The 23,484-nt window shown below is 35.5% G+C and overlaps 2 protein-coding genes across 3 annotated transcripts; both read right to left on the bottom strand.

Moving 5' to 3' along the window:
* Positions 1–496: 496 nt before the first annotated feature.
* Positions 497–2,973, bottom strand: ubc (ubiquitin C). The gene is made up of 2 exons (XM_056466381.1): positions 2,867–2,973; positions 497–2,206 (listed from the first exon to the last, which is right to left on the bottom strand). The coding sequence occupies exon 2, from the start codon at positions 2,197–2,199 to the stop codon at positions 598–600; it is 1,602 nt and encodes a 533-aa protein (XP_056322356.1). The 5' UTR covers positions 2,200–2,206; positions 2,867–2,973; the 3' UTR covers positions 497–597.
* Positions 2,974–3,294: 321 nt separating this feature from the next.
* tpst2 (tyrosylprotein sulfotransferase 2) lies at positions 3,295–18,085 on the bottom strand. 2 transcript variants are annotated; one of them, XM_056467622.1, is made up of 6 exons: positions 17,961–18,085; positions 13,272–13,739; positions 11,940–12,257; positions 8,454–8,652; positions 5,643–5,694; positions 3,295–3,602 (listed from the first exon to the last, which is right to left on the bottom strand). In XM_056467622.1, exons 2-6 carry the CDS (start codon positions 13,733–13,735, stop codon positions 3,595–3,597), a joined length of 1,041 nt encoding a protein of 346 aa, XP_056323597.1. In that variant the 5' UTR covers positions 13,736–13,739; positions 17,961–18,085; the 3' UTR covers positions 3,295–3,594. The 2 variants fall into 2 exon arrangements, with proteins under 2 accessions (XP_056323597.1, XP_056323596.1); XM_056467621.1 differs by having other exon boundaries at positions 17,985–18,085.
* Between the last annotated feature and the right edge of the window lie 5,399 nt (positions 18,086–23,484).

The raw sequence follows: 23,484 nt of genomic DNA, 5'->3' as shown, positions 1-23,484 counted from the left end.
TCACTTCATTTTAGATTTGATTGCTTTTTTTTCCCAAACGGTTAATAAAATGCAGATTTTAGCAAATTAAAACTTTAAATGCTAAACAATTTAAAACGAACACTACATTTGCATAGATATGCCAAACAAATTGGATGTACACATTACAATTTGTTTGGAATTAAAGAAATTTAAGTCGGGTAACAGAAATGGGTCATCCAAAAGAGAATTTACTCCCCCTCAAGAGGTTTAAGCTCAAAGCTTTGAAACATAACACTTTGAAGACTAAAAGCTGTAACTATTTATGTCCACAGTAAAAAGCAAATATATAAATCAGGATTAAGTTCTGCATTCTTTAAAATATTCAATAGCAGCCCAAAAGTTTGAAACTTAAGTAAATGACAATTTTAATATTGGGTGAGCAATCTTATTTATATATTTTTAAATTGATAAAATAAATAAAATAAACCCATCAATCATAAATAAGCCGAAGTAAAAACACAGAAACCAAACAAAATTCAGGAATGCAAGAACTTTATTGAATGATTAAGAGGAATAAAGGAAACTGGAATTGGTCTGATAATTCAAGACTTTTATATATTAATGATCATAAGCAGATTATTTGCCACCACGAAGACGCAGCACCAGATGGAGGGTGGACTCTTTCTGGATGTTGTAGTCAGACAGAGTGCGTCCATCTTCAAGCTGCTTGCCAGCAAAGATCAGACGCTGCTGGTCAGGTGGGATGCCCTCCTTATCCTGGATTTTGGCTTTGACGTTCTCAATGGTGTCACTTGGTTCCACTTCGAGTGTGATGGTCTTACCAGTCAGCGTCTTCACGAAGATCTGCATACCACCCCTGAGGCGGAGCACCAGATGGAGGGTGGACTCTTTCTGGATGTTATAGTCTGACAGGGTGCGTCCATCTTCAAGCTGTTTGCCAGCGAAAATCAGACGCTGCTGGTCAGGTGGGATGCCCTCCTTGTCCTGAATTTTTGCTTTCACATTCTCAATGGTGTCACTTGGTTCCACCTCGAGAGTGATGGTCTTGCCAGTCAAGGTCTTGACAAAGATCTGCATACCCCCTCTCAGACGCAGCACCAGATGGAGGGTGGACTCTTTCTGGATGTTGTAGTCAGACAGGGTGCGTCCGTCTTCAAGCTGCTTGCCAGCGAAGATCAGACGCTGCTGGTCAGGTGGGATGCCCTCCTTATCTTGAATTTTGGCTTTGACGTTCTCAATGGTGTCGCTGGGCTCAACCTCGAGTGTGATGGTCTTACCAGTCAGCGTCTTCACAAAGATCTGCATGCCACCCCTGAGGCGGAGCACCAGGTGGAGGGTGGACTCTTTCTGGATGTTGTAGTCAGACAGGGTGCGTCCGTCTTCAAGCTGTTTACCGGCAAAGATCAGACGCTGCTGGTCAGGTGGGATGCCCTCCTTATCTTGGATTTTCGCCTTGACATTCTCAATGGTGTCGCTGGGCTCGACCTCCAAAGTGATGGTTTTTCCGGTCAGTGTCTTGACAAAGATCTGCATGCCACCCCTGAGGCGGAGCACCAGGTGGAGGGTGGACTCTTTCTGGATGTTATAGTCGGACAGGGTGCGTCCATCTTCAAGCTGCTTGCCAGCAAAGATCAGACGCTGCTGGTCAGGTGGGATGCCCTCCTTATCCTGGATTTTGGCCTTCACGTTCTCAATGGTGTCGCTGGGCTCTACCTCGAGAGTGATGGTTTTTCCTGTCAGAGTCTTGACGAAGATCTGCATACCGCCTCTCAGACGCAGCACCAGGTGGAGGGTGGACTCTTTCTGGATGTTGTAGTCAGACAGGGTGCGTCCATCTTCAAGCTGCTTGCCAGCAAAGATCAGACGCTGCTGGTCAGGTGGGATGCCCTCCTTATCCTGGATTTTGGCCTTCACGTTCTCAATGGTGTCGCTTGGTTCCACCTCAAGAGTGATGGTCTTGCCAGTCAGCGTCTTCACAAAGATCTGCATGCCACCCCTGAGGCGGAGCACCAGGTGGAGGGTGGACTCTTTCTGGATGTTGTAGTCGGACAGGGTGCGTCCATCCTCCAACTGTTTGCCAGCGAAGATCAGACGCTGCTGGTCAGGAGGAATGCCCTCCTTATCTTGAATTTTAGCTTTGACATTCTCAATGGTGTCGCTGGGCTCGACTTCGAGGGTGATGGTCTTACCAGTCAGCGTCTTCACAAAGATCTGCATCTTTACGCTAGGAAGAAAAAATAATTTAGCGTTATTTTATCCTTTATGAATACAGGAGAATTCAGGACAAAAGACAAGCGTCAGAATTTTCTAGAAAGCTCCTCATCAATAATGAAAGCAAACAGGGCAGGTGAGAACAGTCATCACTAATGCTGACACAGCTGTGAGAAAGGGCGGAACAAACGGACGACTGAAAACAAAATGGCGACATTACCACAGAAAATGGCCATTAAACAACAACACGGAGATGAAACAAACGTCGATAGTCAGAAAGTAAATTATATCTTACGAAAGTTACATTCCTAAAAGGGGAAAAAGCATAATAGTGCATTTACAGCTGCTGAACGCGGTTTGTCAAGCAGATGAATTGAGAAGCTCAGCGAACCACCGCCCAGTTTCGCGGTATAAAAAACGCCGCCAAATCTCTAAACTCGAAGAAAACAATTCTCGACGACGAATTGTACATTTTTTAATGTAAAGCGAAATAAAAGAGAACGTTTTTTTATCAAGACAAAACAGCTCGGCTAGCATCAAAAGCTAATACGTTAGCTCATTCAGAAACACACCTCAAAATGAATCGGTAAACACTTTAACTCAAATAAAACATTACTAGTTTTACCAAACGACAAAACAATCGTCGATTGCTTATATTTAACATCTTACTCACAAACAAATGTTCTTTTCTGTAAGAGTGCGGCGTATGGAAGTCTCTTTCTTCTCGTCTCAGGAGCGAATCTGAAGGCGCAAAAACAAAGAGCCGGCTATTTATACTGAGAGCGCTGTATCCTTCCGACGCTGCGCCTAACGCACTATTTTACACAACGCATCGATTGTATTTCAACCTATGGTTTGGTTTACGACAATTCACTATGTTTTATGTTGAGAACATATAACAATACGTTTATTGAAATAATTTTGTTAAGGTAAAACAGAGATATCAGTTTATCTGATGTGTTCGTGAGGGTTTGAGGGCAGGCGGAGTGATCTGTTGCACTGCACAGGGTTCGGCTGAGCTAATGTGTTTATTTTACACTCTATGGTTTAGATCAAAATAATATGACACAAATATGATCACAAACAACACATAACGCGATCTGTGTGAAATACGTTTATTGAAATAGTGCACACTGAGGGGGAAAGAGAAAGTTCTGGCACTAGGAAAACATGAATAGGTCCATTTAATAAAAACTAGGTCAAGAAAACGGACACATAGCAACAGCGTCACTAAACGTCACAGATATTTTCATTTCCCCAAACAAGACATAAAACTGTGGTGTTTTCAGGAAGTCCAGTGCAAATAAATGTTGGTTCACTTCCTTTATGAAGAGAACAATCCGCTTCTGAGAGCACGAGGAAGTTAAAACGGTCTCTGTCCTTTTAATGTATTTTTTCACATCAGTTTTCTGCATTACAAAAACACAACATGTAAAATAATGTAAAAACCCATAAACACACGGTGAGTGCATAATAACACTGATTCTCAGGATGATTTCAGAAAGCCCTTCAATGTGTATTGCACAAAATGAAAAAAAATCAAGAGTTGTAAACAAGCACAACCGATACAGTAAAAATATATCCTAAATATATATTGTATCTGTGATGTTCAAATACATATAGTTCATTTACCCTAAATATATTTCAGTATTCCTTCCAGTATGTGTAGGATAAAGTATTCATTATTTTAAAAATTATATTTAATGCAATTAAAACAAAACAGAATGAATTAAAAAATTAATTAATGTTAACTAAGTAGCACACACTTTTTAAAGAAGTAACACAATATTGTAATGCGTAATGTAATGTAATGTGATTAAAATGTTACATGTGATTTTTATTTTTTTGTATTAAAATATGTGGAGGGTAAAATATATTAAGTGTTTTTAAAATGTATTCACTCATTCATTTTCTTTTCGGCTTAGTCCCTTTATTAATCCAGGGTCACCACAGCGGAATGAACCACCTACTTATCCAGCACACGTTTTATGCAGCAGATGCCCTTCCAGCCGCAACCCATCTCTGGGAAACATACATACACACTCATTCACACTCATACACTACAGACAATTTAGCCTACCCAATTCACCTGTACTGCAAGTGTTTGGACAGTGGGGAAAACCGGAGCCCCCGGAGGAAACCCACGCGAACACGGGGAGAACATGCAGACTCCACACAGAAACGGCAACTGACCCAGCGACCTTCTTGCTGTATATATATATATATATATATATATATATATATATATATATATATATATATATATATATATATGTTGCAATATGGGCAGCATATGGGCAGCACGGGTAGCGCTGTCGCCTGTCGCGGCTGGGTCACTTGTCATTTCTGTGTGGAGTTTGTATGTTCTCCCCGTGTTGGCGTGGGTTTCCTCCGGGTGCTCCGGTTTCCCCCACAGTCCAAACACATGCGCTATAAGTTAAAATTGGGTAGGCTAAATTGGCCATAGTATATTTGTGTGAATAAGTGTGTAAGGATGTTTCCCAGAGATGGGTTGCAGCTGAAAGGGCATCCGCTGCATAAAAACATATGCTGGATAAGTTGGCGGTTCATTCCGCTGTGGCAACCCCAGATTAATAAATGGACTAAGCCGAAAAGAAAATGAATGAATATTGCAATATATATGGCAATGCAGAGCTTGGTTCACTTTCTGCCTCCTTTAGAAACTATTGTTGGAGATTCCTGTCAAATAAGAAACATTTTCAAAAGTAATATGGTTTACTTAAAACAAATAGTAAACAAATAGTTGTTTAATCATAGTCTAATGCAATGGTAACAGAAACTATTGAGCGATAATGTCAGAGTATTAAAACAACACCAAATCATTATTTTGATTTGTCATTTGTCACTTTTTTATTCATTTTCACACCCTGTCCTTTATTTCTTTACACTCTGCAGTATTAGTATGAGATGTGACACTGTTAATGTTATCTGATATTAAGCGCAACCAATTAAAAAACACCTCTCTACAACTAAGTTCTCTTATTTTTTTACCTGACCAATCATTTCAGTGACCTAGTACAGTGTTTCCCAACCCTGTTCCTGGAGGCACACCAACAGTTCATGTTTTGGATGTCTCCCTCATCTGACCCATTACTTCAGGTTTTGGAGTCTCTTCTAATGTTCTGATGAGTTGTTTCAGGTGTGTTTGATTAGGGAGAGAATGAAAATGTGTACTGTTAATGTGCCTTCAGGAACAGGGTTGGTAAACTCTGACCTAGTAGATAGACCACATGTGTAGGTCATGTTCTAATAACATTTGACAACCAAAAGCATCCAAAATGATATTAACCCAACAAATCTTCATATGTAGCTACCGTTTAGTCTGTATTTGTGTTTCTTTCTAATAAATTACATGTGCTTTGGTTTAAAGTGTTTCTAAAATAGTTTTTGGAGTGAGTATCTGTAAAACATCAAAAGCATTCACTCACTTGTGCCCATCTTTTTCAGGCTCCTGGGAATTTTAAAATCTCCTTTCAGTACCTGAGAAAGATATTGAGAAAAATGGTAAACATTTAATTCATAAAGTGCACAATTAATTAAAAATAACAATGATTTGAATGCATATTGTTAAATGCTTATATGTTCATTTTGTGTTATTGTGTTAACATTCACTCTAAGAATTCTGAGTACTGGAATGAGTTTTAAAATTATTATTATTCATTTATTTTGATTTAATGTCTTAGGATTGAGGCAGCACGGTGTCTCAGTGGTTAGCACTGTGGCCTGACAGCAATAAGGTCACTTGTTCGAGTCTCAGCTGGGTCAGTTGGTGTTTCTGTGTGGAGTTTGCATGTTCTCTCCGTGTTGGCGTGGGTTTCCTCCGGGTGCTCCGGTTTCCCCCACAGTCCAAACACATGCGCTATCGAGGAATTCATCAACTAAATTGGCCGTAGTGTATGAGTGTGTGTTTAATATAATGTAACTCAGAAAACTAAAAGTTTTAATCTTACATAAACATTTACTCAGATAAAAATAGGATCAGTGTTTGATGCTGCAGTGGTTGGTCAATAAATTAACATTTCATTTTCCGTTTCCTTCGGCTTAGTCCTTTATTCATCAGGGGTCGCCACAGCGGAATGAACTGTCAACTATTCCAGCACATGTTTTACACAGCGGATGCCCTTCCAGTCGCAACCCAGTACTGGGAAACACACATACACTCTCTCATTCACAAACTACAGCCAATTTAGTAAATCAATTCCCCTATAGCGCATATATGGAGGAAACCCACACCAACACAAGGAGAACATGCAAACTCCACACAGAAATGCCAACTGACCCAGCCGGAACTGGAACCAGCGGCCTTCTTGCTGTGACCTCAGTGTGAATATTTACATTCAGAAATGTGGCGACGCAGTGGCGCAGTAGGTAGTGCTGTCGCCTCACAGCAAGGAGGTCGCCAGTTCGAGCCTCGGCTGGGTCAGTTGGCGTTTCTGCGTGGAGTGTGCATGTTCTCCCTGCGTTCGTGTGGGTTTCCTCTGGTTTCCCCCACAGTCCAAAGACTTGCAGTACAGGTGAATTGGGTGGGCTAAATTGTCCGTAGTGTATGAATAAGGGTGAGTGTGTATGGATGATGGTGATGGATGATCCCAGAGATGGGTTGCGGCTGGAAGGGCATCTGCTGCATAAAACATGTGCTGGTTAAGTTGGCAGTTCAATCCACTGTAGCGACCCCGGATTAATAAAGGGACTAAGCCGAAAATGAATGGATGAATGAATGAGACCCAAATGTGTCCGGGATATGATATTGGGAAACATATTGATTAAAGTGGGACTAAACAGATAGAGCGTCATATATTATTTTACTAAATGTTTTGTGACACTAAAATGGGCTCCACACATAACGACACCATATTCATTTATTTTTGTATTGTAGAAAAGTGTATTTTAATGGTCTTAAATCATTAGCAAAATTTTATTTCTTTACTAGAAATCAATGCATTTTTTAGAATTTATTTTCTTTGAATGCATGATAAAGTTTAAAGGTCCCACGAAATTAAAATAAAGTTGTATTTTTTAGATCAGTATGTTACAGTTATGTATGTTATGTTAAGGATATCTATACTCTACTGTGCTCCAAAACAATGACGAAATTCACATTTGGAAGATATAAACATCCAAACGCTTGCTGTTTGTCACTTCAGCCTAAATTGATCAACAGTTTTTTTCACGTCTCCTTATACTTCAGTTTCTCATCAAACCTTCTAACCAATCAGATGTTCTCTAGTGTCTGACATGCCCCGCCCCTTTTCATCTGAATCTCATTTTAATGCTTGAGCTCAACCACTGTGCGAAAAAACAATAGCTATTGGCTGTTTTTTTTAAAAGGGAGGAGCTACCATATGTCCCGCCCTCTTTTTATGTTTCAATTGAGAATTGTCAAACATTCAAATCACATGTATGAAAGCATTTTGGCTTCCCTGTAAAATAATGACTGGAAGAAGTTAAATGCTTAAGGCACCTAAATGCTTCCTTAGATTATTAAAGACATTTTCTGTCACTACTTGTTTAATGCTTTAAGTGTATAGCTGCACAATTCGTCATTAAAAGATCAGGATCTCAATTCAAACACACACGAAACCTAATTTATAAATGATTGTGATTTGCATATCTTTATTAATTATTCGATGTGCTGTGTTCAAATCTGCGTTTGACTAAGAAAGAGATTCAGTCTTCATATTTTTTGAGTTACAATCCGAGTTACTGGGATAATACAGTCGTTTATAGTTTAGATTTAAACACTGATGTTTATGCTAATTGTTGTAGCAATTACATCCTATAACCAATAGGTGGCGACAACCAGCCATCAAAAATGTGTCACTGAATAATTCTTCAAAAATGATCATCTAGTAATGAAACATGAAGTTTCTGAGTGAGTTATTGAATCATTAATTTAAAATGACTAAAAAATAAATATGATGTGTTGTTTTTGTGTAAGATTATAATGCTAAATGTATACATTTAGCATTATCAGCAACAGTAGCGAAGATCATTTTTCACAATATTGAATATTTAAGTTTTTTTTATTAAGCTGGTTATTTCTTGATGTAATTATCATTAGAATTACACATTCTAAGTTATGTTTGTTGCAAGCAAAACATTTATGCTTTTGTAATAAATAGAAAGCAAGTAATATTTGTCTCCTCCCCTTTTTTGCTGATCTGAAAAATGGTCCGATCCATGATATTTACATTTACATTTAGTCATTTAGCATACGCTTTCGCAGTGATTAGAAATACCCTCTGAGTATTGTTGATGACTTCAGGATCTGGCTGGCCATAGTCTGGAGGATTGGCGTTGGGGTTGTAGCCCAGCCGGCGCAGCATGGGTGCGATGTTTTCCAGGTCGTCCTGCACGTCTGCTGGGATGTGGCCGACCCACCGTGTCAGAGCTTCCAAGTTCACAGGTTTGATCACCTGATCTGTGGAGCGTTCGGTTCTAATAAAACAAAGAGAATAAAGTAATGTATTACATGTAATAAGAGTTGTGTAATCAGATTACATTTATCAGGTAACCAGTAAAGCATTGCACAAAATAAACCTAACATATTACCTCCCATCTGTTTAGCTGTGCCTTTACTGATTGAGCACTGTGCTATGTCCGACAGATCGCACTATTATGTTTTTCTCTTCTTTTTCATTATTTTATAACAGATTTTATCTGTTTTTATGCTAATTTTTTTATTTATTTTTTTACCATTTTTATTATTTGTTTTTATTTCTCTTATACTTGTTTCTTTTATTCCTGTTTATGTAAAGCACTTTGAATTGACGCTGTGTATGAAATGTGCTATAGAAATAAACTTGCCTTGCCTTAAAAAGTAACTAGCATTAACCTTTTAAAAGAAGTAACACCAGATTGTAATGCATTACATTTAAAAGTAACTATATGTGTTACTTAGTTACTTTAATCAATTACTTTTGCATTAATTGTTACAGTATTGGTCAAAGTTAACTACAGAAGTCATGCAAATGTAACCTGCCTTAATAAAACATTTAGTTACTTTTTAAAAGAAGTATCAGTATCGCAAGATGTAATGCATTATTCTATAGTTAACTTTTCCCAATACTGTAACAAGTAATGCAAAAGTAACTTTCCTTAAAAAGTACCAATTTTAGCTACTTAAGATTGTAACACAAGTAACTCAAGATTGTAATGCATTACTTTTAATTTTTTACATTCTGCAATTCTGAAAAACAATGCAAAAGTAATCCATTAATTTCCTTAAAATGTAAATTTATTTCCTTGTTTTTAAAGCAGTAACACAAGTTTGTAATGCATCATATTTAAAAGTTCCCCAACACTGTGTCACGATCACCAGCGATCATACTCCCAAGATCGCTGGATCTCACACGCCTTCACATGGACTACAACTTATGGACTACATATTCAGTCATGCCACGCACACGCACCTGCTCCAAGTCTCCACTCATTAGACTCCCACACCTGATGCTGCTTCTGGACTAATTACACACACTACTTTAGCAGCACTCACTTCCTTGCCGAGTCTTGTTTAATAAACCTGCATAATAAATGCAGGTTTAATAAACCTGCACTTGGATCCTAACGTTGTCTCTGTCACTCCACGTGTTACATACTGGAACTAATGTAAAAGTAACTTTCCTTAAAAAGTAACTTTTAAAAGTAATGCATTACAATCTGGTGTTACTACTTTTAAAAAGTAACTAAATGTGCTACTTAGTTACTTTTAAGGAAAGTAATTTTGAGAAAAAAAACCTATAACTATAGAAGAAATACAAATGTAACAAATGTATAGTTAACTTTTCCCAATACAGTAACAAGCAAAAGTAACTAGCTTAAAAAGTAACTAAGTAACCCATTTAGTTATGTTTAAATGTAATGCATTAAAAACTGGTCTTCTTTTAAAAAGTAACTAAATGTGTGTGTTACTTAGTTACTTTTAAGGAAAGTTAATTTTGCAATGCTTGTTACAGTATTAGGGAAAGTTAACTATAGAAGAAATGCAAATGTAACTTGCCTTAAAAAGTAACCAATTAAGAATTTAGTTACTTCTTAAAAGAAGAAACACAAGATTGTAATACATTATTTTTTAATGAACTAAATGTGTTAGTTACCTTTTAATGTAAGTTAGATTTAGATTAGCTTTTCTGCTCAGTCACTATTATGCGTCTTTTTCCGGTGTTTTGGAATGTTACTAGTTACTTTAGAAATAATGCATTACAATATTGTGTTACTACTTTAAAAAAGTAATGTGTTAAACTACTTTTTGCATTACTTTCTCAGTGTTAAAGGGCACCTATGGTGAAAAATCTACTTCTCAAGCTGTTTGGACAGAAATGTGTGTAAGTATAGTGTATAAACTGTCATATTGGGGTGATATAAACAGACCCAGTCTTTTTTTTTTCAATTTAACAACATAAAAACGGTGGACCAATTCGAGCTGTTTTCAGATCGACTGCAACTTTACGTAGGAGAGCGGTCCCCCCGCCCACCAATATTGATTGACAGCTGCGCGTATGTGTGTGCGTATGTCTGCGCTACGTTTATGTGTGTGTGTGTGTGTGTATGTGTATGTGTGTGCGCTATGTGTTTGTGTCCTCGCTGTGTGTGTGCGTGAACTTTGTAATGACATTGTGTGTGACTCATTGTTGCAACTCCACAAAAATGCATCAAGTACTGATTGTTAAAGTTCTTACTGTAGTATTTCTCACACACGTTATGTGAGATCTGCTTTCTGAGGCAGCCGAGGGCGGCGATTGCTGACAGGTAGGTGGGAACGGTGGGCGGGAAGGACTAGCCTTTAAGGCCCAGTACAAAAAAAAAAACAGCAAAACCTTTATTCCAGCTATAATATAGACACTTCAAACAGCTCTAATAAATAACCTGATGGGTGTTTTGAGCTGAAACTTTACAGACACATTCTGGAGACACAAAAGACTTATATTAAATATGAAAAAAGGGGTAACCTAGGTGCCCTTTGACATAAACAATAATGGATGTTTTTTTTTACAAATCAAGTTAACTTTGTAAATAAAGTTACTTCTGTGCAATTTTTTCCAGTATTTAAAAAAAAGTTAACATTAAAAATAACCATTACAATCTTTAGCATTGGCGTCCTTTGTTTTGTTAGTTCCTTTTTAAGCAAAGTTACTTTTGCATTGGTTACGATGTTTGAGAAGGTCTACTTTAAAAGTAAAGCATTATAATGTTGTGTTACTTCTTTTAAAAAGTAACTAAATGTGCTACTTGGTTACTTTTTAAGGAAAGTTACTTTTACATTACTTGTTACAGTATTGGGTAAAGTTAAATACAGAAGTAATGCATTACAATCTTGTGATACTTCTTTTTAAAAGTTACTAAGTTACTTTTTAAGGCAGGTTACATTTGCATGACTTCTGTAGTTAACTTTGCCCAATACTGTAACAATTAATGCAAAAGTAATTGCTTTCAAAATTAACTAAGTAACACATTTAGTTACTTTTAAATGTAATGCATTACAATCTGAATTGCAGAAAGCTGACAAAGCAAATGAGCTACTTCTTAAAAGAAGTAACCCAAGATTGTAATGCATTACTTTTAAGGTAACTTTTCGCAATTCTGTAAATGTAATCCATTACTTTCCTTAAAAAGGAACTCATTTAGTTACTTTTTTTAAAGCAGTAAATTGTTAAAAGTAACTTTCCCCAAACAATGGTGAAAAGTCAGAGTCAGCAATGCATGCTAGAAGGCAGTTTTTTCCATACCGTGACAGTGAAACCCCTCCGGGCTGTCCGATGGCCTCCTCGTGGTGTAAAACTCCTTCATGCCAGGGCGATTGGAGGAAAAGCAGGACTCTCTGCATGGAGATTCGCGGTCGCAGCACCAGGTCCTCGTATCGGACGGTCAGACAGCGCTGTGGGCCCACAGCCATGCACTGGGACAGCATGGCCTGAATGGCGCTGCTCCACTTACTCAGACAGTCTCTGTAGCTGGACAGGTCGAAGCCGGCAATAGTGACCCGTCTGGAGATCATGGAGTGCACAGACGCACGGCCGTCTCTGAGCATCAGCACAAACTTAGAGCTGAAAGAACAGATGAATGCAGGAGAAAATGAAGAGGAATGAGTCATATAATAAAAACAAACCAAACTTTAGCTAGTTTTAGAGTTTCCCCAGTTAAAGAGGTATGAACCAAATTATATCAAACATGGTTTAATTTCAAGATTTTAAATATACAAATAAAACAAGTTAATATATAAATAAATATTTTTTTCTAAATATTTTTTATTATAATGTACATCTTATTACATAAAAGTATTAATTTATTAATTAATAATGAATAAATTATCTTTTAGTTTTTTTACCTTCAGAGTGGATTTTTTTAAAAGGCATGAAACTGAAAAGGAAAGCATTTATGGACATTTTAATAATTTATTAAGCATAGGTTACAATAAATGCGTCTACATATTTAATTTTTATGCAAAAATATTTATATAAATAAATAATGAATTAATAAAAACAATTAAATTCCCATGAGGGGGACTCACTGGGTAAAAATGAACATTAAACATACTTTTCAGAGATTAGATATAAAATAAAATAAATAATAATTTAATAAATAAATAAAATAAATAGAAACTAAATAGAAAATGAATAAATAAAAGAATTTCAAAATGAAATAAAAACATTTAATAAACCAAACAAATCAAAATTAAATGAAGATAAATAAATAAATTACAAAATAAAAACAAAAGAAACGAAAACAAATAAATTACAAAATAAAAACAAAAGAAAACAAATTAAATTAAATTAAAAAATATATATATATATAAAATAAAAAACATTAATAAATAAATAATACACAATAATAAAAATAAAATTAAATAAAATTAAAAATAAAATTAAAAATAAACAAAACAAATAAAAAAGGAAATAAATAAATTACAAACCAAAATAAAACAAAACTTCAAAACAAACTTAAAAGGAGGGGAAAATGACAAAACAAAACAAAACAAAACAAAACAAAACAAAACAAAACAAAACAAAACAAAACAAAACAAAACAAAACAAAACAAAACAAACAAAACGGACCCTTACTTGGGGAACAGGTGTGACAGATAGACAGCACTCTTCAGAGTGAACGGGTCTTTATTGCAGAGCACTGGTGCCGGTTCTCCGTGCCGCGCGATGACCTCCAGCAGGAATGCAGTTGTCGCGGCGTCCAGAACCTCCTGGTCGACTCCGGGCTGCTCTGTGCCGGCCTGCCGCAGCGACAGCACCCGGGGGATCACGCGCGTCTCCGCCCCGCAGCGGATCCAGGGGTGTGCGTCCAGCATAGCGCGCATCAGCGTGGTGCCTGAGCGTGGAACTCCGCCCACAAACACGATCGGTGTGTTCCGGTCGTACCGATACCGGGTCCGGTTCTGAACCAGCACGGAGACCACATGGGCTCCAGTCAGCTTTCCGTGGCACGTTATAACGCGATATAGAGTCCTGATAAGAGTATACCCTCCGAACAGAGTAAACAGAAAGAGAAGTGTCCGTTTGATTGACAGCCGCATCACTCTGGAAACAGTGGAGGGAAATAAATGTGTGTTATATTGTACGGCAAATTCATTTATCCACAAACCAAAATGAAGACCCCATGCAATCAAAACTAACGATTTTGTTAGCTCACATTGCTAGTTTTGTGGTGAACAATTCTTCTGCGCATGTCATTAAGAACAAAAACTCTTGTATCGGTTAATTGAAATCTGATATCTGATAATGCACTTCCTGTTTGTTTTTTGTTCAGTTCTCAGATTACATTGGTCTGAGGTATTGGGCGTGGCTAACACACTTAACACACTTGCTTTCTCATTAAACATGCCATTTCTCTAGAAAATACGTCGCAGCTTTTCAATTTAGCAATACAGCATTTAAAATCTCGATACTGCCATTTTGCGCTTTTTTTATTGTATAAAGTTGAACATACAAACAAAATGGTACATACAATATTACACACTGACACCTCAATTTTGCATTTAATATCTCAGTGATGGTTCATGTGGACTTTAAATCCGTTTGTGCTCACCTCTTAATTGAAACTGACTCTGCCTAAAAGTTACTTGACACTTTTTATTGGCTGTAATCTCAACTGAAACATGAAGAGAGGGCGGGGCATAGCGTAGCTCTGAGCTGACCTTAAAAAATTTAGGCGGAAGAGACAAACTGCAAACTTCAGTTTCATAATTTCTAAATGTGAATTTTGGAGCACACACTTGCTTATGGAAGACCTTGAAGACTAACATGCGACGTTCCAGCTCGCATCTCAGCCTGCCTGTCAGACATTTCACACTGGATGAAAGATCATCATCTTCAGCTTAACCTCGCGAAAACGGAAATGCTTGAAGTTTCTGCCAACCCGACTCTTCACCATAACTTTTCAATCCAGATGGATGGAGCAACCATCACTGCATCCAAAATGGTAAAAAGCCTTGGAGTAATGATTGATGACCAACTGAACTTCTCTGAGCACATTTCTAGAACTGCTCGATCTTGCAGATTCGCACTCTATAACATCAGAAAGGTCCGACCCTTCCTATCTGAACATACTGCTCAACTCATTGTTCAAGCTCTTGTCCTCTCCAAACTGGATTATTGCAACTCTCTACTAGCCGGGCTTCCAGCTAACTCTATCAAACCTCTTCAGCTGCTTCAGAACGCAGCAGCACGAGTGGTCTTTGAACCCAAAAGAGCACATGTCACTCCGCTACTCACCCGTTTGCACTGGCTGCCAGTTGCTGCCCGCATCAAATTCAAAGCTCTGATGTTTGCTTACAAAGTGACCTCTAGCTGTGCTCCTTCGTATCTGCTCTCACTTCTGCAGATATATGTGCCCTCCAGAAACTTGCGTTCTGTGAATGAACGTCGCCTCGTGGTTCCATCCCTAAGAGGGAAGAAATCACTTTCCCGAACTCTCACATTCAATCTGCCCAGTTGGTGGAATGAACTCCCTAACTGCATCAGAACAGCCGAGTCACTTGCTGTCTTCAAGAAACGACTAAAAACGCAACAGTTTAGTCTCCACTTTTCCTCCTAATCTGCAACTGCCTCTCTGGCTATACCACTAACTGTACTCTCTCTCTCAAAAAAAAAAAAAAAACTTACCTTACTAATGCTTTGCTTCTCAGACTTTACACACCTGAAACTTGTCTATAGCACTTGTTCACTGCTGCTCTTATAGTTGTGTAAATTGCTTCCTTGTCCTCATTTGTAAGTCGCTTTGGATAAAAGCGTCTGCTAAATGACTACATGTAAATGTAACATACTGATACATAAACAATATTTTTTATTTCACAGGACCTTTAAAGCTGCATGCTTGTCTAAAAATAAACATTTGAATATAGGCTATTCAAACACCTCATGCTTCTTCTTCCAGCAAATTAATTTTATAGTTTTTTATTACTTTTATTACTTCCCTGTATTTTATTTTGAAGTGTTTACTTCTGTACAAATATTTCTATTAGAACTTGCATATCAATGTCTTTGTGTTCCATACAGATTCAGTCCTGCATTTGTCTTCACTTCTTACTTTTTAAACAGAAATATTATAAATAAATAAATAAATAAATAAATAAATAAATAAATAAATAAATAAATAAATAAATAAATAAATAAATAAATAAATAAATAAATAAATAAAATAAAATAAAATAAAATAAAATAAAATAAAATAAAATAAATAAATAAATAAATATAATAAATAAATAAATATAATAAATAAATAAATAAATAAATAAATAAATAAATAAATAAATAAATAAAATAAATAAATAAATATAATAAATAAATAAATAAATAAATAAATATAATAAATAAATATAATAAATAAATAAATATAATAAATAAATAAATAAATAAATATAATAAATAAATAAATATAATAAATAAATAAATAAATATAATAAATAAATAAATATAATAAATAAATAAATAAATAAATAAATAAATAAATAAATATAATAAATAAATAAATATAATAAATAAATATAATAAATAAATAAATAAATAAATAAATAAATAAATATAATAAATAAATAAAGAAAGAAAGAAATATAATAAATAAATAAATATAATAAATAAATATAATAAATAAATAAATAAATAAATAAATAAATAAATAAATAAATAAATAAATAAATAAACATAATAAATAAATATAATAAATAAATAAATAAATGTGTGTTAAATTAAAACGCTTCCTCTGTTCGCTACTTCTGCTAATTTTGTTTTGAGTAACAACAGTTCCAGGAACTATCCCGGCAAGCGTTTGTGTGTGTGTGTGTGTGTGTGTGTGTGTGTGTGTGTGTGTGTGTGTGTGTGTGTGTTAAAAAGTGGTTAAAACAAGGCTAAATTTGGGCTTTCAGTGAAAATCTACACTCTAAATAATTATGTTGTAACCCAACATTTTTTATTAATCTTAAATTGCTGTCTATTTTCTATACTATTGCTAGTTTTTCACTGACAGCCCAAATTTAGCCTTGATATAGTCAAGACACTTACAAATTGTACAAATTTATGGTTAAAAAAATCTGCCAGCTGTGTTTGTCAAAATGTTATTGTTGAAAACTAAAAATAAAGCAATAAAGCATTAATTGTCATCATTAAATTGAACATTAAACTCTAATGTAAATCAAAGACAAGAAAAAATGACCATAAAATAAGGCCACAGGACAACGGCGCCAGTGCTTCACCACACACCAGCTATAGGTGGAGTGGAGAGACTATGATAGAGCCAATACAGTGGATGAGGATGATTGGGAGGCCATGATGAGTAAGGGCCAATGGTGGAAATTTGGCCAGGACACCCTCTTTACCAGAAGTGCCATGGGATTATTAATGAACACAGAGAGTCAGAACCTCAGTTTAACGTCTCATCCGAAAGATGGTGTTCACCGAGAGTATAGTGTCCCCTTCACTATACTGGGGCATTGGGACTCACACAGACCACAGGTTAAGCGCCCCCTGCTGGCCTCACTAACACTTTCAACAGCAGTTTTCCCATGAGGTCTCCCATTCAGACGCTGACCAGGCTCAGTACCTAGATCGGAGTTATTATAAACTAATTGTTTATATTTAATCCAACGTTTGGTGTAAACAACCTAGCATTTTTTTTGAGTGTAGCAATGTTAGAAATAGAAAAAGAAAAAAAATAAAAAGTGAAAGTGTAATGAAGGGAATTCTGGGAAACTATTTATTGTTATACACAGCAGGTTACATACTATAGTAAGGAAACTTGCTGTTAACAGGCTAACAGAGTTTTACTGTAGCATCTAACATTTAAAATAACATCATTTTTAAAGTGTATACTTTTTATTTATATGGTTATTAGGTTAAAACAACCCAGCAGAGTGTAGACATCTACAACAGTCCTAAAATGGGCTCTAGTCATCAAAAACACAGGTATTAATGACTGCTCATGTGAATAACCTGTCTGTATATGGATTTCTATATGGTTAGATTTCCACTGACTACATAGCATTACTGAAATAGCGCTTAAAATAGCGATATAGCATTTCAAATCTCACAGCGTTTAAAATTGCTTGGTCGGATAATACTCTGATCAAATCTTTTAATAACTCTCACAGCGTTAAGGATGATCATTCTGTTGTTGCAGCGTGTTAAAAAGTGAAAGTGTTTTACGCTGTACAGGAAATATGGTTGCAGGTATGAGAGTTCCGATCAAACGATAATGCACAGCTAAAGTCACACACACACATCGAGATGCATTTAAAATAAACTTACAGTGCTTATTAATGATGAACTGACCTTCATGCACCGAGCAGTGAATCTGCATGATCTCTGCAGGACCGAACACACACAGGCTGAAAACTTGAGGAAGTGGAAGAGTTTACATACAAAAACTGACTTAAAACTTGCGACATGTCTTTTTCCGGTTTCCCCGAGCCTCACATCCCTCACATGACAAAAATACTTCTGTAATTTATAGTAAATAGTGTTGTTGAACCAGTAAAGTGTATTATTCTGTATATATTAGTACAAATCCTAAATACAGACCCATGTTGAAATATGATAGGCTATACACATTACATAAAAGACATACGTTTTTGAACCATACTATAGCAAAGATTTAATCTGTTACTATATTGTTGCACAACAACTATAGTAATATAAACAAATGTTTTCTACAACTATAGAGTATATTATACTTACGGAAGCCCGTTCCTGCCACTGATTAAATTTGGTTTTTTTTAAGTTATGAAGTCAGAATTCTGAGTTATAAAGTCAGAATTGCGGGTTATTAAGTCAGAATTATTTTATAAAGTCGCATTTCTGAGTTATGAAGTCAGAATTCCATGTTAAAGTCAGAATTGCGGGTTATTAAGTCAAAATTCTGTTATAAAGTGGCATTTCTGAGTTATGAAGTCAGAATTTTGTGTTATAAAGTCAGAATTACGAGTTATAGTCAGAATTCCGGTTTAAAGTCGCATTTCTAAGTTATAAAGTCAAAATTCAGTGTTATAAAGTCAGAATTGCGGGTTATTAAGTCAGAATTCTGTTATAAAGTCGCATTTCTGAGTTATAAAGTCAGAACTCTGTGTTATAAAGTCAGAATTGAAGGTTATTAAGTCAGAATTCTGTTATAAAGTCGCATTTCGGAGTTATAAAGTCAAAATTCCGTGTTATAAAGTCAGAATTGCGGGTTATTAAGTCAGAATTCTGTTATAAAGTCGCATTTCTGTGTTATGAAGTCAGAATTCTGTGTTATAAAGTCAGAATTACGAGTTATAGTCAGAATTCGGGTTTAAAGTCGCATTTCTAAGTTATAAAGTCAAAATTCCGTGTTATAAAGTCAGAATTGCGGGTTATAGTCAGAATTTTGTTATAAAGTCGCATTTCTGAGTTATAAAGTCAGAATTCTGTGTTATAAAGTCAAAATTGAAGGTTATTAAGTCAGAATTCTGTTATAAAGTCGCATTTCTGTGTTATGAAGTCAGAATTCCGTGTTATAAAGTCAGAATTGAAGGTTATTAAGTCAGAATTCTGTTATAAAGTCGCATTTCTGAGTTATAAAGTCAAAATTCCGTGTTATAAAGTCAAAATTGAAGGTTATTAAGTCAGAATTCTGTTATAAAGTCGCATTTCTGTGTTATGAAGTCAGAATTCCGTGTTATAAAGTCAGAATTGAAGGTTATTAAGTCAGAATTCCGTGTTATAAAGTCAGAGTTCAGAGTTATTGAGTGAGAATTCTGTTATAAAGTCGCATTTCTGAGTTATAAAGTCAGAATTTTGAATTGAGTCAGAATTCTGAGTTGAGTGAAAATTCTGAGTTATAAAATAAGAATTCTGAGTTACTAAGAATTGCGACTTTATTACTCAGAATTTTGCCTTTATAATTTTTTTACATTGTATTTATTTATTTATTATTATTATTTTTTTAATTCAGTGGTGGGAACGGGGTTCCATATTTACATCATCACAGTTTACTGTAGTAAAAAATAAAGTATAGTAGTATAGTACTCCTACAGTATTTATTAGTTTATCGGTTTACTATATACTAGGTAATAGTACAGTATGCTTTAAGTATGTTTTTAATTACACTGAGTGAAAAACATGTATGTTAAGTAAACGTTTTCAAAGTAAACCGCGGTTTGGAAAAGTCAAGGTTTTTTAACACCGTTCTTAAGGTATGTGTCAGATTTTTTTGCTGTTGTTTTTTAGGACAACAGTATCTCCAGCAGAAAAAAAAACAAAGATGCCTTTTTAAATTGTAAAGAAATCTGTGCTTTTGAAACAAATGAAGACAGAAGTTAATGATTCATTTGAATTGTACATCATAAATCTTTCAAAAAATAGAATATATTATTTTCAAAGGGGAAAAGGTTTTTGTTTTTTTATCCAGACATTTAGAAAGAATATATTTTAGAGCTGTGATTACAATACCATGATATTTTTATCCAAGGTTATCATGCCGTCAGAATCTTATACCCATGCCTAATATGTGAGCGGACATTTTTCTGATATTTTGAAATATATGTTGAATATAGGATGTAGCCTATATTTTATAAATGTGAAATCCAAATATGAATTTATGTCATGCATATAATTAGCTCATATTCACATTTCCATATAGGAAATGCTCTAGCATACTGTATTATTAACTACTGTAATAAATACTGCAGTATACTTTAGTTTTTACAACAGTAAACTGTGGTGTAGTGTAGTATAATACACCCTAAGGTTATAGAAAACTACAGTATTGGCTCATTTGTTTATTCTATAGTTGTTGTGTTACCATAGCAACTGTAGAATCACTACAGCAGATTAATTTGTTTATACTACTTTAGTTGTTACCATAGTAACTGTAGAATCATCACAACAGATTAATTTGTTTATACTACTATAGTTGTTACCACAGTAACTGTAGAATCACCACAACAGATCCATTTGTTTATACTACTTTAGTTGTTACCATAGTAACTGTAGAATCATCACAACAGATCCATTTGTTTATACTACTTTAGTTGTTACCATAGTAACTGTAGAATCACGACAACAGATCCATTTGTTTATATAGTTGTTGTGTTACCATATACGAACTGTAGAATCACCACAACAGATTATTTTTTATATTACTACTTGTTGTGTTGCCATAGCAACTGTAGAATCACTACAACAAATTAATTTGTTTATAATACTATTGTTTTGTTGCCATAGCTACTGTAGAATCCACACAGTAAATTAATTTGTTTAAATTACTATAGTCGTTGTGTTACCATAGCAAGTGTAGAATCACCACAACAGATTAATTTGTTTATATTTCTATAGTTGTTGTGTTACCACAGCAACTGTAGAATCACCACAATAGATTAATTTGTTTATATTACTATAGTTGTTGTGTTACCATAGCAACTGTAGAATCACCACAATAGATTAGTTTATAGTACTATTGTCGTTGTTACTATAGCTACTGTAGAATCACCACAACAGATTAATTTGTTTATATTTCTATAGTTGTTGTGTTACCATAGCAATTGTAGAATCATCCCAATAGATTAATAGTTTATAGTACTATTGTCGTTGTTACTATAGCTACTGTAGAATCACCACAGGAGATTAATTTGTTTATATTTCTATAGTTGTTGTTACTATAGCTACTGTAGAATCACCACAACAGATTAATTTGTTTATATTACTATAGTTGTTGTGTTACCATAGCAACTGTAGAATCACCACAATAGATTAATTTGTTTATATCACTATTGCCGTTGTTACTAGTTACAGTAGAATCACCACAAGAGATTAATTTGTTTATATTACTATAGTTGTTGTTACCATAGCAACTGTAGAATCACCACAATAGATTAATTTGTTTATATCACTATTGCCGTTGTTACTATAGTTACAGTAGAATCACCACAAGAGATTAATTTGTTTATATTACTATAGTTGTTGTTACCATAGCTACTGTAGAATCACTACAACAGATTAAGGCTGCGTCCGAAATCACATACTTCCATACTATACAGTACGCTAAAAACAGTATGCGAGCCAAGTAGTGTGTCTGAAATCATAGAATTGGACAAACAGTACCCAGATGACCTACTACTTACGACACCTACCCGTGAGATTCTGAAGTGTGCATCCCATGCACACTGCACTATCCCGTAATGCCCTGTGAGAGAATTCATAAATAGGAGTGAAGCTACGCAATTCACGTGAGTAAGTCACGTGATCATGACAGTTTAAATTCAAATGCAGTACCTACTGAGTAGTAGGCGGTTTCGGACGCAGCCTAATTTGTTTATACTACTATAGTTGTTGTGTTGCCAAAGCAACTGCAGAATCTCCACAACAGATGAGTTCTTCAGTATGGTTTAGAAACACTAGTATTAATTACATTAAGTATTCATTGACTTTTTCCTCTGTTTGTTGTGAACAATTGTTTGCTAAGAACAACCATTCACAGCGCATTTATACCCACGCAGCACTTAACACTTCTGAAAGGTGATAAAGCGCAGAGGAAATGGGCTGACTGAGAAATGACAAAGGTGTGAAGGTTTCGCTTTTGTAGCTTTAATGGCATTTCTTGCACACAAATAGGAGGCTTGATGTTTCCACTCCATTGTGCTGACAAACCCACATGTTCAGAAATCATTTGTATCTCTAAGATAGAGCCTACAGCTAGAAAATGAATGTTGAGAGCAGTTTCTCAATCCTTCAGCACATTTCCACTAACATTGCAACAGGAATCAACAAGTGAGATATTTCCACACAGATTTCACGACAGGTTGAGCTATAATAAAAGAGAAAAATAAAGTTAAGTGAGCTGGGCTTCATGCGTTACTAAAAAACCAGTGGTGGAAAGAGTACTGAAAAATCATACTCAAGTAAAAGTACCATTACTTGCACAAAAATATACTGCAAGTAGAGTAAAAGTATCTGTTGTAAATATTACTTAAAATAGGAGTAGACCTTTTGAAAGTACTCATGAGTATTACGCTGTGAAAAGCTGATGTGTTTACATGCAGTTTGTGCAGGGACGTGTAAACGTAACATTCTGTAGTGCATTTAGTGATCTTCCTATATTCGTTCGTTCCTTTTACTGATTGTTTGTTCTGTCCTTCCTTTATTTGTTTGTTTATAAGTTCTGTCTTTCATTCATTTATTCCTTCCTTCATTTGTTCGCATATTCGTTCGCTCGTTCATATTTTTTTCCTTCCTTCATTACATCCTTTGTTCATTCATTAATTTATTCATTTGTTTGTTTCTTCCTTCCTTCATTCGTTCACTCAGTCATTCGTTCTTTCATATTCTGGTCCTTCCATCATTACATCCTTTGTTCCTTCCTTCCTTCCTTCCTTAAGGCCGGCTTTCACTGTGCAATTTTTTTTAATAATCCTGAATGATTGTAGCTTGTCAGACTGCACAAACATGGCTTCCATGTCCCACTGTAACATCTCAGCTGTCATAAAGTCAGACTGAATGACAAACATGGAAGAAAACGCCCCCGGAGTTTGACGTCATCCACACTTTCACTATCCCGCGATCTGAAATGATTCCTCACAGCAAACATAAACAATCTGTAGCGGCAATTTTGCACACGGCATGTCTCAATAATAAAACCAGGAAATCAAATTCAGAGCTCCTATTGGTTCTTGGATTGAAGCTCATCGCAGCTCTTGTCACACTGCAGGAAAGTGTCTAAAATCTTCTGACACTGCCAGAACCTCATCGGAGGGAAAAGCTGATCACAACGGGCATTAAACGGCTGTCTGTGAACATGTCAAACCAACGGATAAAGATC

Source organism: Danio aesculapii, chromosome 10, assembly GCF_903798145.1.
Source record: "Danio aesculapii chromosome 10, fDanAes4.1, whole genome shotgun sequence".
Classification (NCBI taxonomy): domain Eukaryota; kingdom Metazoa; phylum Chordata; class Actinopteri; order Cypriniformes; family Danionidae; genus Danio; species Danio aesculapii.
This window is presented reverse-complemented; position numbering and strand designations above follow the sequence as displayed.

Bases quoted from the DNA above. Each gene is read 5' to 3' on its own strand.
- ubc (XM_056466381.1), bottom strand. From the start codon at position 2,199: ATGCAGATCTTTGTGAAGACGCTGACTGGTAAGACCATCACCCTCGAA.
- tpst2 (XM_056467622.1), bottom strand. From the start codon at position 13,735: ATGCGGCTGTCAATCAAACGGACACTTCTCTTTCTGTTTACTCTGTTC. The intron at 12,258-13,271 runs GTAAGGGTCCGT...CTGTTCTTTCAG, and splicing joins CTGTCACACCTGTTCCCCAA to CTCTAAGTTTGTGCTGATGC. The intron at 5,695-8,453 runs GTATTTCTAATC...TATCTTTCTCAG, and splicing joins TCATCAACAATACTCAGAGG to GTACTGAAAGGAGATTTTAA.